A 14,440-nucleotide genomic window follows, 5' to 3' on the forward strand; every position below is an offset into this window, starting at 1 on the left:
GAGAGAGAGAGAGAGAGAGAGAGAGAGAGAGAGAGAGAGAGAGAGAGCGCATGGCGTCCGCTCCATATGATGTGTCGTAAGAGTGAAAATGCTTATTTGGTCATATGGAATAGCGATAGAAGCGTGGCGGCATTGCATTTCGTTTAGTACGTATGCTAGCTATATATAAAATGTAAATGTTTACGAGAAAATCATCCACATAAAATGTGGGTTTTTATTCGCTGGAAACCGCGGAATTCATAAATGTGCGTATTCCGAAACTCCACATAATAATGAACATGCACATTAAATTGTGTACACTGTACACACACATACATATACCAGAGACAAAATCATACCGAAGTCCAGAGTGAGTGAGAGCAAGAATTGAGAGAAAAACAGAGACATCACCAGATATAGAGATGGAATACAGAGACACAAAAAAGAACCGAAAGAAAAAAATTCGAAGAAATGTAGAAGAAACGCGCACCCAAATCAATTTATTGTCCTGAGGTTATATCAAAACGACAACATCAGTCAACAACCAATGCAACATGTTTTATGGAACTTATAATAATGAGGAGTCATTCTGTGCCATAAATAAAATCAACATATTTTTATTCATAATGGTTACGTTTTTCGGCTTTTCGCTTGTCCGTAAGCCATCCCATTCAGTGATGGTTTGTGCTTGTGTATGTGGGCATTTGTGCATTTCCTACACGTTCATTGCCATATACCTGGAGCGTTCATGAATAAAATGTTCATCACACGAATTGATCGATTCAAATGTTCAGTGCGATGTGGCCAAATGCCAATTCATGTACCATTTATATTATTTGATATATTCGAATGGAAGAGAGATGAGGAAAATGGTCGGGAAAAAAATCCCTCACCCAAAACTCTGCTGAACACTAAAGCTAAAGCCAAAAGAATGGCATTTTATTCCTTGGCAACAATGCATTGTAAAAAGTCAAGTCGGATAAATCAAACAAGCAGGAAAATTTATTCGATTTTGGGCATATTAAAAATCTATGCAGCAAAATTCAATGCGATTGAGCGAAAATGATAATGGCATATAAATTGATTTTGATAACGAATATTGAAAAATTTATTCAATAGTTTGAAGATGTGCGCAAGCATGTACATAGCAACCGAATTGTTTGTGACCCCTCGCGCGCTTGTCCGCTTCCAATATCTTCACGATGTATTTATAATCATTTAAATTCATTACACTTGTTTTGAATTCGACGATCTCTCGCTCTCTCTCTCTCTCTCTCTCTCGGATACGATGCCGATTCCGGCTGAAGAACGCACACAAGTAAATAAGGGTGTATTCAGTTTCGCAGAGAAACGACTTTATATAAGAAAAACAACGTAATAAAATATGTTAAATTTGAGCTTAAGTTTCAAATAATTCTCTCCCTCCCTCACTCACTCACTCTCTCTCTCTCTCTCTCTCTCTCTCTCTCTCTCTCTCTCTCTCTCTCTTGCTCTCGCTCTTTCATTTGAATGCAAGACATTTTCTAACACTAACTGCGAAATACTTGAGCACTTCGTACGCTCTCATTTCGAATTGTACATGTTCGTGAATGGCGTGTGAACCTACGTCAATATATCTACGGGCCAAATCGACTGACTCACTTCTTGAAAATACTTTACACCCATAAATTATATCAACATGAAACAACACACACACACGGGTGATAATACTTTGGATAACTATTACTACGTAATTATGATTCAGTTTTAAATGATTTAAAGTTTTACGCTCAAACAAATTTCGATGTGTTTTGTGTAAAAGTACAGTGTGTGTGAGCGGTGTGCTTGCATGGAATAGTACAAACATATGTTAAAGTCGAAACAACAATGTTTGGCCATTGAAAACTTGACACAAAGTGCCTTAAGCAATACTTGAACCAATTTGTGAAAATTATTGACACTCATGACGATAGTTCGTTAAATAATTCCGACATGGCGCTTGTGTACACCGAAACTCGTGGTATTTCCAATTGTTTTGCACGATGTAAAATATAAATGAGATCCTGAAAATGTTTGCAACAACTTCATGAGCCGATAAACGAATTTGCACATCATAAATGTAAATGCGATAAAATTGTATTTACAGGGCGCTCGAGTGTGCTCGCGCGCTCCTTTTTTACTCCTCTGTATATATATTTATATGTATAAATACAAAAAAGCATGTCAATCAAATTAGTATCGTTGACACGTATCACATTCATCTTCTCAGATGTGTTATTTACTGTGATATAATCGCAGCAATTGACTGACACAAGATCAACGGTGCGATGAATGCATGCGCCCATCCGACCGCCCGCTCATTCGCTCCTACTCATGCGATGACAACAGACGAATTGACGGAAATGCCAGTTTCGGTTAAAAAGAAGAAAAAAAAACAGAAATTCGGTTGTACTTCACCACAAAGCGTGATTCTTTGAACATTTTATGCGTCAATCCACCGACCGACAAACGAAATAAGGAGAGAAAAAAACGTACGCACACAAATGAATTCGAAATGTCAGTTTTAAGCGGCGGATTGGAATGACAACACATTATACAATGTAACATGCTCGTCTTTATTTTCTAGATACTTAATCTATCGCATAAATTATGCTGTTTTCATTCGTTCATGCTACATATTCCCGTTGTAGTGCGAGGGCGTCCGGGCAAAAATTCACATGAACGGAATAACTAATTATGGTTTATTTCAGTTTTTGCCGGCACGGCAAGCATAAGAAGAAGAAAAAGAAGAAAAAGTAGCGAAAAAAAAACCATTGAGCCGCTTGCAACACTCGGAGCTTTTAGCGATATACTTCAGGCCATAAAGATCCCGGTTTGTTTGACGTTTCATCGCCCATGATATGCGATGTATTCATTGCGAGCAATAAAGATCTTTATGAAAATGAGTGTACGTGAAAAAATATCGTCGGGGCATTTTTATTTTGATTAAGTCGTCGAAAGCAATTTCTATTCTGATTAAGCAAATGTTTTTCTTTAAATTCTGCGAATAAACTTTTCTTTTATACTCTCCCACTCACTCATTCTCTCTGTTTCTCTATACATGCTCCAATAGAGAGCGATATTCATTGAGAAAATTCGACCAGGGAAAAATAGAATTTTTTTTTTATTATGGTTGAATTTGTATTAGTTTTGCTCGTGTCGTTAAATAAGGCGATTTTCTGAAGCAGGAAATATGGTTGGATGAGAAAATGTATGCCCAGTGGGTATCGTTTACCCTTCTCGAAACGACAATGTGGTCTAGACAATGAGTGTGTTGATTAGATGAATCTTCCTATTTGCCAGTGTCATTTTCGCAGCGGGCGAAAAATTGGCATATTTCTTTCCGAAGCGAACGAAAGGACAAACGAGCGAGCGGGTGAGCTAACGAATGAGCGTTCCGATGCCATTGTAAATTGTGTTACTTGCCTGTGCAAGCGATATCAGATCATCGTTTTATGTACTTAGCAACCGAATGCTCGTACAACACAGAATAATGATAATGACACACGAAAGATTCTTATCTCCTTCTCTCTCGTGTTTTGCCTAATGTTTTTTGTCCGCTGTAATTGATGCCATTTCATCACAATAAAGCGATGTTTTTTATTCTTCTCTTTTCCTTCGAGCTCATCGTCTCTGTGTAACATTGTTGTTTATTTTCTACATTTTCCATACACAATGCAGTGCTATACACAATGGCAGTTATTGTTTTTAATAACGATTGGTGCGTGTCAAGGAAATTCATTCAATTTGTAGAGTGATGTTTGAAAGAAGAAAAAAAACAAGTGAGCCATTCATTTTGCACTACATTATGCCTGATGCATTTATCCTTCCGCTTTCACTTCCCTACACAAACATTTGTTCGCCGCCAATGAATCATTCAATATGGAATTACATCATTTAAAATCGCTTTTTGAAATGATTTTAATTCAAGAGTTAAAAGCTTCCCATCAAGCCACACACATATCCGCCGGCACTAGACTGCTATTCTTCATGGAAATAGTCTGAATTTTTTTTAAATACTACTGCATTTAAAATAATTAATAAGGGTTCCTTCTGAAAAAAAAAAAACAATAACAAAGTGCCCTCTGGAATCGCTCGATCAAATTAAGCTGAAAATGCAACATATGTTTGTATTTCCCGAGGGAAAAAAAGGCAGAAAATGCATTCTATTCTTCTTTTCGCATACCGTTCAAAAGAAGTTATTTGTAGTTGTAACTTTTACCATAGCCATAACACTTTGATATCGAATCTGTACATTTGGCCAGTATGTACTTATCCAGTTAAAGTGTATTATGTTTTTATTGTGGCATTTTTTATGTTTCCTTCTAAAAATCATGCATTTCAACGGAGAAGCAATGCAATCGATAAACATTTTCCAAATCGAATCAACACCGAATTGACTGAATGAATGGCCCCACAGTTGGTGGTTGTTACAGCATAAAATTTTTATTCTGTGTCCGGACGCTCTTGCATTCGATGTGATCGAATCGTGAAAAGTTTTTTTTTTTATTATTGTTTGCTATTTCATCGCGAAATGAAAATTGAAATCGAGATTATTGGGTAGATGTACCGATGCCATTCACCGCATTAAATTATCGCCTTCCAGTACAATGACGGTACACACAATGTTCGAATGTTATTATTTGGTTTTCATGTCAATCAAAAATTCATCAGTTCCGTTTGGTGAGTGGCGCGCTTTCATTCAAGCCGACAGTTACTTTCTGTTTGTTTGGCTTTCTGGCTAGTTTATTTTTTCTCATTCTTCCTTTCTGGTGTACGTGAGTCAGTGCAATCATTGGCGTACATCGAAAAACACTTGCGGAGAAAATGTCAGGCAGTGTCGAGATTTCATTGACAGCTGAAAGAGTTCGTGGTTCTTTTTTTCACACTCTGTCTCTCACTTTCATCAATGGTGTGAAACGAATGAGAAACCATTTAGTTCCAATGTGAGTGATGTCATGTCATTTGGCTGTTGTTTTTTCTATCGTTGCTTTTACAGCTCAGCAAAATATGATACATACGGTCGATGTAATCTATTTTTGTCAGTTCAAAACTAATACGTTTCAAATTCTTTGGTTAATGCATCTACACACTCCACCGAGAGCGTCGGTTGGCAAATTATCGGCGATATTTTTAAGACAAACGCACACGAAAGCAATAAGTGCAATAAAATGCGATATCTAAATATAAATGTGGCCGTTTATTATAATCGTTTGCATTAAATACACATTCAAACACACGCGCACAAACAGAGAGAGAGAGAGAGAGAGAGAGAGAGAACGAGAGCAAGACACCGAAACGAAAATGTGCAAATAGCACACGCTCTTGAGGGAGTCGCAACAGATAAGATATTTTGCTAGCGTTGGCTTTTAATCATTTCTGCTGGAGATTAATGCTACTTCATTATTCATTGATTTCTGTGATAAATCGGAAGCGTTTTGGGACGCTCCATTTACGTTTTCAACGCGCATCGAATCTCTAAATTATGATGACAATACATGGCCAGATCAAACTCTGAAGCAGCCGCCATCTCGAACCGCATCGCAATTAAATGAATTGTTTCCATTTCATTTTTGACATATATTTACTTCGCACCATTTTATAGCCATTTTGCTGTGCGATGAAGAAATTGAGAGAGAGAGAGAGAGAGAGAGAGAGAGAGATAGAGCGACAGCTGTCTGTGTATTACATGGGACTCAAGTGATAATGAAACGAAAATATGGCCACAAATAAATTAATGTTGTAAAAGAAAAATGATCAAATGTTTATCGCCGAGTGATCAGATGCTCTTTTTTTCTAGCTTCCACTCGGCGATTAAAAGAAACATCCCCCACCTCGTTGTGTCTAATGCGAAAGGGAAAAGTGAAGTGAAGCAGCAAAATTAATTTGCCCGGAATTCTTCTATAAGTTTTTTCTCTTCGTCTTTCTGGAGAAGTGAAAAAGATACACAGAGAGAAATGGAATTCGGTTTGTTTACAAGAGTATCTAACGATTTAACTTGATATTTGTTTTGCAGTTGTTCTTGTAAATATTATCAGGTGTTTAGGCAAATCGACTGGATTAATGAATAAGTAGAATTGCTATCCGCTTTCATGATTCGTGGAATCTGGGCGATGAGTTGAATCGAGAGAGAGAGAGAGAGAGAATGAAAGAAATGGTATGAAATTACAATTGGATTTAAAACTGAGGGCTATATATGTCGCTTTGTTTTAAAAAAACACACGTAAAACTTTCCATTGTTTCGGGTGTGTAATGAAACTTCTGAAGTTTTTCAACGATAGATCATGTTCAGAAAATTCATAATTAATATGCTTGTCGTTTGCAAACACACCGGCCATCGATTTTATGCACAATTGTGCAATAAAGCCCTTTTACAGAGAGAAAATTCAAAAGTTCCACGTTGGTAAATATATTTTATTTCTATCATTTTTTTTTTGGCCGATTAATATTACGAACGACGTTTGTGAATAATGGGCTTCGAGATGAGGCCCATTTAACAGCCAATGAAATTCCAGGCAAATGTAAAAGTGAATTTTCGAAAAGCGTCAAATAACTTTATAATCAGTTCAACGGTATAATTTTCTTTTGATTTTATTTTCGCCATAATCATCACCATCATAATCATCGCAATTCCTCTCCTTCACTGTTATCGAAGATGATATTTAACATAAACATTGCGATTTTCAAACAAGTGAAAAAGCTGTCTGGATATCGGTATACCAAAGGTATGTTCCTCTTCTACAGCTTCTTCTTCGTCTTCAAACATCTTCTTTTTTTCTCTCGTTTATTATGAGGTCTTATGCATATTTGCACATGATTGCCTCTAAAATTTTGCGCAATCAAAACTTTATTTTATGGCTGTTGGAAATTCTGATTCCGCTGTTCAAGCGAATGGCGCTGTAACGAGATCCAAAAAAAAGTCCTAATATTGGAAAAGCGAAGCGTTTTTCGCCCAGACTAACGAATCATGGTGGGGTGATGGGCAACGATGATTCTCAAAAAAGCCAATAAATTTACTTATTGCTAGTCACTTTGAAGTATTTATATACGAGTCACTTTACGCGCCGTGCACGCAGTCTGGATTCGGCTGCGCCTCAAGTAATAAATCGGCATGGTACGGCCTAGCTTGGTTCGGGACTTATCGTGGTAATGCGCATCTCCTTGCAAGTGTTCACATTCAACAAGCGAAGAAGAACACACAAAATGAAATTCGGCTACCTAGGAAACGAATCATATTTGTCGAACCGAATGAACTCTATTTCTGTTCAACAGACACAAATTGAACGATATCAAACACTGTTTCGATGGGTTTTGAAGAAGAAAAAAATGAAGCATTTGTTGGGGTGAAAGCTAAATTATGGGCGACAAATGGTACTTCATACGTTTTCTTCTTGCACTCACAATTTTTCGTTGAATTGCGTTGCGGTTGCCAAAAGAAAGAAAAACATCATTTGGCCACATCGCAACAACGTCTGACGTGCTTGACCTTTTCATGGAAAAATGATGCTTACTTTCTTAAGTTTTTCTGTTTGTTTTTTTTTTCTTGCCAAACTAACTGTTTTTAGTTTTACGCTTTTCTCTCCCTGCCATTACATTTAGGTAATCGAACTGGAGTCGTCATCTGTAATAAATGATTCACATCGCACTTGATTGCATCCATGTTCTGACATATGTGTATTTCAAATCGCACATGGGCAACGAATTTAGTGTCCATTGAATGAGAAACGATACATACGTGTGCAACGATCAACTAGGCATTATATATATATATATATATATATTATATGACTGTGGTGTTAAAATAAAAACGTGAGAGACAGAAAGCATTTTCAAATTGATTTACAACGGTGCAAGACACATAGCTTCATATAGGAGTTAATAAAAAGGGAAAGAAGCAAAACGCACGTTAGGAACAAAACTCGATCCTCTTCACCGTATACACGGTCACAAGCCAAGAAGAAAACACAAAAAGGAACCAGTTATGGTGACAACCGATGAGCCGAACCAAGAATGGTTCCACCAAAAGGAGCTGGAATGCCAGGATAAACTAAGCAAAACGAACGCAACTTTCGAAGCGGGTAAGCAATTTTTCTTCATACATTGAGTTCATTTTAAAAATGTTAGCCACAAAAACAACACGAGTCAATTAATGTAGGGTAGGCGAACCGGCCTATATCCAAACACACATGCACACGATATGATGCATTTCGTCAAAAATATTTTGATTTTTCCAATTTAAAAGTTTTTCAATAATACGAAAAATATAATTGTTTGCCATTACTTTAGTTTCTTACTTAAAATTTCATCGCTCTGAAATGTCCTTCGCTTTGCTGTAAATTAAATTTTGAACCAAAGTAAATCTCTTACCAGTCATTTGACACCAGTTCAGAGATGAATTTTGAAACATAGTCAAAGTTGCATAGTCATTTTTTTTCGTGCATTTTACCTACGACTAACCGACGAAAAATTGAGTTTTCCATTATTTTGTCGAGTGAGCATTTCCATAAATAAACCATTGCATATCCACTCCGGAAGTATTAATTTTAATCACTGCGCTTCATTACAGTTTCGAAAACCGGTTTTTTTTTCTCTCGTTGCGTCGTACACGCAAAATTAAATGGTACAATTAAAAACTTCAATTTCACTAATGAAATTCTTTACGAAATATGCATAAAAAATTCATTTGATTCCGGTTCGAGTCCAACAATGACGCAGCATGCATGAATTGTCCCTTGTGCCAACATTCATTCTAACATTTTGTGTGATTCAGGTGTTTTCTTCTCTTTTTCGTTGTAATAAAAGCGATATGGCACCTGGAATATTTTGATGAAAATTTAATATTCCTCTAGAAATGTAATAAAGTATAGAAACTAATTAAATCGCTCCATTTTTTCCTCGGAAAATATTTCAACTTATTGGAATGTTAGCGAAGGTGTGTCCAAATAGACTTATTTAGAAAATATGTATATATATTTAACAGAAAAATCTCATTGAACTTCAATTCTTTGAAGTTCAAAGGTTTTACGAATACTAGTATTTGGAATGATAATGTAGGCATTGTGACGCAAAGAAAATGTGAAATAGCCTTGGTGTTTGAGTAATCCATATATCATTCTGAATGGTCGTGGGTGACCGAATGCCTAAGCTTCATAAGCTGTTTTCTTTCCCTCTCTCTCTCTCTCTCACTCTCACTCTTGCTCAATCAAAGTGAACTGCCCAAAAAATCATACGGTTGATGTGTGCCAAACAATATTGATTGCCACAGCTTTAACAAAGCTTTTTATGCTCGAATTTTCGAAATACCCAATAAATATCAATTTACCGGGCAAATAGCACGTATTTTCTCAACTTACCTTCATTATTCTAATGCTATTCATGTTCCGTTTGCTATTATGACTCGCTCGCTTACACACACACACACACACATACTCTGTCTCTCTATCCTCCTCATTCTCTATCCCTCTCATTCTTGCTCAGCATTTAAAATAACGCAAACGGAAACTCGCTACAAAAATCTCCGCTCGTTGTTATTATAATGGTCGTCAAAGCATTTTAAACGTTGATATTTTTTATGAAAATGCGAAAGGAAGGAAAAAAACACAGAATAAAGCGTAAGATCTCTACTAATTTGTTTAGTTACAGTGTGTCTTGACTCTGCGTACCAATGCTAGACCGGTCGGTCGGTCGATTATGTATTGTATTTACAGCAAAGCATGCTACCCTCACCTGTCACCACTGCCCGATTTGCTGTGTCGCTGCGTCCATTCCCATACACGCCAAGCCATTATTCCGTTTGATTCTACTGTTCTGCTGCTGCTTTTATTGCAAATCTGTTGACGCTTTCTTTAGTAGGTCAACAATTCGTCCGTAACTTAAGGCTAAATAAATAGCAATTTACGTGCCGTTTCAGATTTTATCTATATTAGAATGTGTGCAGTATATTTTCCGGTACAGTTGAGTCTTGAATTTTGTTAACACTTCATATTTCGAATGTAGATTTTATTCACAACATTCGTGTTGGGTTTCAATCGATTTTACCGTAGGACTTGAGTTTCGAAATTCAGACTCTCATCATGCCATTTTTAGAAGTAAAGTGTGATGATTTTTTCTAGGTTTGAAGTTTCAAAATTTTGGAATTTCAAAATTTAAATTTCAGACCCCACTCTGGCAAAAAAAAAAACTAAAGCTTTCTAAAGCTCTCAAGCTGGCCATTTTTAAATATACATGCTATCCTGGTGGCAACAAAAGGATATTGCAACTTTTTTTTACCAGAAAAAACGCCATCTAACGTCGTGCCCGTAAATTATTTTACTGTACATTTAGATGGTAGAGCTTGAACAAAAGTTCCACACTATGCATAAACTTGAGAAGAGCTTGATAAACTTGATGGAATACATATATTTTATGGTCGTTGCTAGACCCCTATGGCCCATAGGCTATGGGTGGCAATAATTCTAGCTAGTAGAGCAGACTGAATGAATTGAGGGAAACATAGATATCAAACTCGAACTCCAAATCGACAACAACTTGAAAATAGAGTTTCATTGAAGCTGAAATTCTTAGAAAACAAAAGCGAAACATTCATTATAATCGTCATTGAAGTTAAAACGGGTTACCTTTAAATAAAAAATTTATGACAACAAATTCAGTGCGTTTGATCCAATATAAAGTGGTCAATGCGAGTTTCTCCGAATTGATATCAAATCAGAATAGATCGAACAAATCATATCAGTGATTTGGCAAACCCGGAAAAAAGGTACAAAGAATAGGTGAACTGGTTCCCAGTTGTACTTATTGGAATCGGTCTATAGTGCTGGGCTAGGGGCTTCTAACTCCAGACGAATGTTTCATATAAATACATACTATAACCACGTATAATTGCCGTATATTTTGTGCATATTTCATATATAACCCGCGTATACACCGTATATTTTAACCATTCCGCATATAAATTTGTATTGGCGAATAGAGATAAAAGTCCCTGGGTGCTGGGCAAAGAAAAGAACTTCAAAAACCTTCGGTTGAAGACGATAAAATTGATTTCAAAATGAGATGCTTCGGTTCGTGGTAATTGCGAGAGATTCTCTCACGAAAATACCTTTTACTCGGTAATCGGTAATTTAATCCCAATCCTTTCAATGTTCAAGCCATTCCCGTTCGGTAAATAAATTGATGTGAAAATCAATTTTCGTGAAACATAATGAAAAGCATTGGTTGAAAGATCAAGATTCATCGAAAAAGGGTCGATGATTTTGCACTTCGATAATTCGAATGCTAAAATGATTATGGTCGATGTGTATAATCGAGACTGAACTGTGCCGCCCAACAAAGTGAAAAATAAAAATCAACAACAACAACAACAAAGTCTTTCTCTATTTCAATTCTTGTAGTCGAGTCTAGTTGTTGTCGTTTCTATTTTTTCTCATTCTGCTTTCGCTTGGTGTATTTTTACTTTCGACATTATTTGTCTAATGCTTTGGCGCTTATTTATTCTTCTTTTCGTAGAACTTTACAATTGCATCACCCCACTGTGTGGAATGTCACCCATGTATTTGAGAGGCGCATATAGAAACAGAGCACACACTGGCAATACAAAAGTCTAGTAGCATAACAAGAATGCGTAAATTGTGCTTTTCTCTATGCATTAAATACGTTTCTCGATACTTTTTCAGCCTTGCATTGTATATTCGTTGCCAACACCGTTGGTGTATTATTTGGTGGTGCATTATGTGTGTGTGTGTGTGGTTGGCACACCGTGTGCGACAAGACACACAGCACAATGAACGTATGCACGCGGATTGTGGTTTTCATTATGGATGTTCAGCCTATATACACCGGGTAGACGGGTGTTGTGTGTGTGTGTGCTTTTAACGAACTTTGACATTTGCATAATCGAAAGCCTATGTGTTTGCCGTGCATCTTGTTGCTCATTTCTCTTTAGCGTCTCGTTGCTGTTTGTCATTGGCTTTCTTTCTTAGTTTCTATGCAACGTAATGGAGAAAACCCGCTTATTGCTTCGTTGTGGCTTACGAACGTCACAGTTATGGAAATTCTTTCACTCACTCTCTCGTTCTCCCGTTGGAAAGAGGAGGAAAAATTAGAAGAATTAATAACGACGCACAAGAACCACCGCTGAAACACAACAAAACCTTTTCATTTACAGTGAAAAGACTAAAGAAAATGAAAGCAAGTTACATGAAGAAAAAAAAACTGAACGAAGGAGAAAAAAAAACACGACACCAACAAAAATGAAAGAAAAATACAGCGGCAACGAACGTAACAATGAAGCAAATGAGTGAAAACAATTAGCGAAAGCGGTTTTTTTTCTTCATCAAATTTAACTGCAAAGTGTTGTGTCTCGCATAACTTATGCTTGCGGATTAGCAGTAGATAAACGTGAAAAATGCAAAAATAAGAGACCAAAAGATATGGCGGTGGGGAGAGAGATAGATAGATAAATAGATAGAAAGCGAGAGAGAGAGAGAGAGAGAGAGCAAAAAGTACGGACAGGATGCTTCTACGTGACTATTAATAAATTGGAGAACAATGCATGCTTGCGTAGTTTTCAATGCGGAACACTGAAAGAAGAAGAGAAAAAAAAGCGACATACACATACACCAACGCAAAAACATACACATACAATTGAATCACCCATTCATAGCACTTAATAAAGCGTACGAGTGTACATTTCAAATTGTTGCTTATTTTTTGTTCTGTCTACTTCTGCATTTGTTTTCTCTTTCACATCGGACATACAGTATGTATATGTACTAACGTTGAACTCTCATGATCTTTTAACGGTCGGTTCAGATGTTGCTTCTTCGATGCTAACTGAGCATCAAATGACTGACGTTAATAAAAATTTAAATATAGAATGACCACAATGACATTGCCGCATGTCGTGACGTGTGTCGAATATGTATTAAATGTGGAATAGACTGCAAAATGCAAGCGACACTTTTTGGAATTATCGCTCATTGCATTGGCCGTCGCCGCTGCCGCCGTCGTGTATATAATGAGACGAAAAATGAAAACATCGAAAATCATTATTTATTATTCGCACGAGTTTGCCGTAAATCATTGATAAAAGCAATTATATTCCAAAATTTGGATGTCAGATTTAGTGCAGGATTTAGTGTTGTGCACGCGAACTCGTTAGGTCAAATATTTGGTTTACGATGGAAAGGATGAAAATATAAACGAATAGAACAAGGAGAAAACTTTTTTCCCCTCAACTTTTGTTGTTTGGATAGCAGACAATTATTTGAATTGTAGAAAAAGGGATAAACTACATTGTTGTCATACCATCATTTGACTTGATTGTTTGCAATTCAACTTGTTTCACACACAAATACACAATGTGGATGAGGGCTTGTGCGTACAATTTTGGACAACTCATCAACTGTTTCGTATTTTGTGAAAATTGCACAAATTCGGCCAGATATTTGAAACGATAGTTCCTTGGTTGGTTGAGTGAGTTGAATCACTTTTATGGGAAATTGATTGGAATGAATAGCTGCTTTGTTGCTGCATCTATGCAGTAAACACGAGACTTACGTTAGTTTCAAACTGCTTTATCATTATTGACATTGCCCATTATTTATACGGAACAATTGAATTTGTTGCAATTGCTTCGTTATTATCACATACATTCACACACATCTACTGGTTATGACATTGCCGCACAAATGGTGATAATTTGGAATAATTCAGTCGACAACAATGCATGCTTAGAATTGAAAATGGGATATAAACTAGTTGTGCCAATAGCATGATGTTATGACTTCATCAGGCGTACCTCATTTCAGAAGTGAGATGACGCTTTTTGTTCTTAACGAAAACGAAATAAAATACAGTTTTCACTTCGCTCTCTCTCTCTCTCTCTCACTCTCTCGACAAATAAACTGATTACAGTTTATGAGTTGCTTCTCGGTATGACTTTTAGCGTCAATGAATGTGAGACACAGAGAGAAAGAAAAATCGGTCATTAGCGAGCACGTTCCAATTGAATGAGAATTGATTCAGGAATAATACTTGAAAGTAGTCCGTTCCGACGCATCCGCATAGAAAATGAAAGAAGAAAAACACTTGCGTTAAGTTTCATTATAATTTTTGTAAAACGGTCGCATTTCAACCGATTTAAAATTATTTGCGATTCAGCTCCGTCTCCGCCGTCGTCGCCACACAGATGGCACGGTTTTTTTTTGCCAAAAATAAGAATACTCTATTTTATTGCTTCAACAAATATTAAAAAGCAATTAATTCTGCGCGATGCGATTCCATGGGAAAAATCAAATCTCATGAAATATTTCATTCATTTAAATTAATTTCAAAATGTCTATTCACCAAGCGCGCGCTTTTGGTCTCATTCGATTGCGAGTGGAAGAGTGAGAGCAAGAGAGAGAGAGAGAGAGAGAGAGAGAGAGAGAGAGAGAGAGAGAGA

At 36.7% G+C, this 14,440-nt stretch overlaps 1 protein-coding gene across 2 annotated transcripts in view; it reads left to right on the plus strand.

The window, feature by feature from the left end:
- Positions 1-14,440, plus strand: part of LOC129576601 (calcitonin gene-related peptide type 1 receptor) — a 66,817-nt gene that overhangs the window by 24,368 nt on the left and 28,009 nt on the right. For both annotated transcript variants that reach the window (XM_055461886.1, XM_055461887.1), the window contains exon 3: positions 7,597-8,075. In XM_055461886.1, coding sequence (XP_055317861.1) covers positions 7,979-8,075 — 97 coding nt within the window. In that variant the 5' untranslated portion in view covers positions 7,597-7,978. The remainder of the gene's footprint in view (positions 1-7,596; positions 8,076-14,440) is intronic.

This window comes from Sitodiplosis mosellana, unplaced genomic scaffold (assembly GCF_009176505.1).
Source record: "Sitodiplosis mosellana isolate CC-2019 unplaced genomic scaffold, AAFC_SMos_1.0 Smas_scaffold_6191, whole genome shotgun sequence".
Taxonomy (NCBI): domain Eukaryota; kingdom Metazoa; phylum Arthropoda; class Insecta; order Diptera; family Cecidomyiidae; genus Sitodiplosis; species Sitodiplosis mosellana.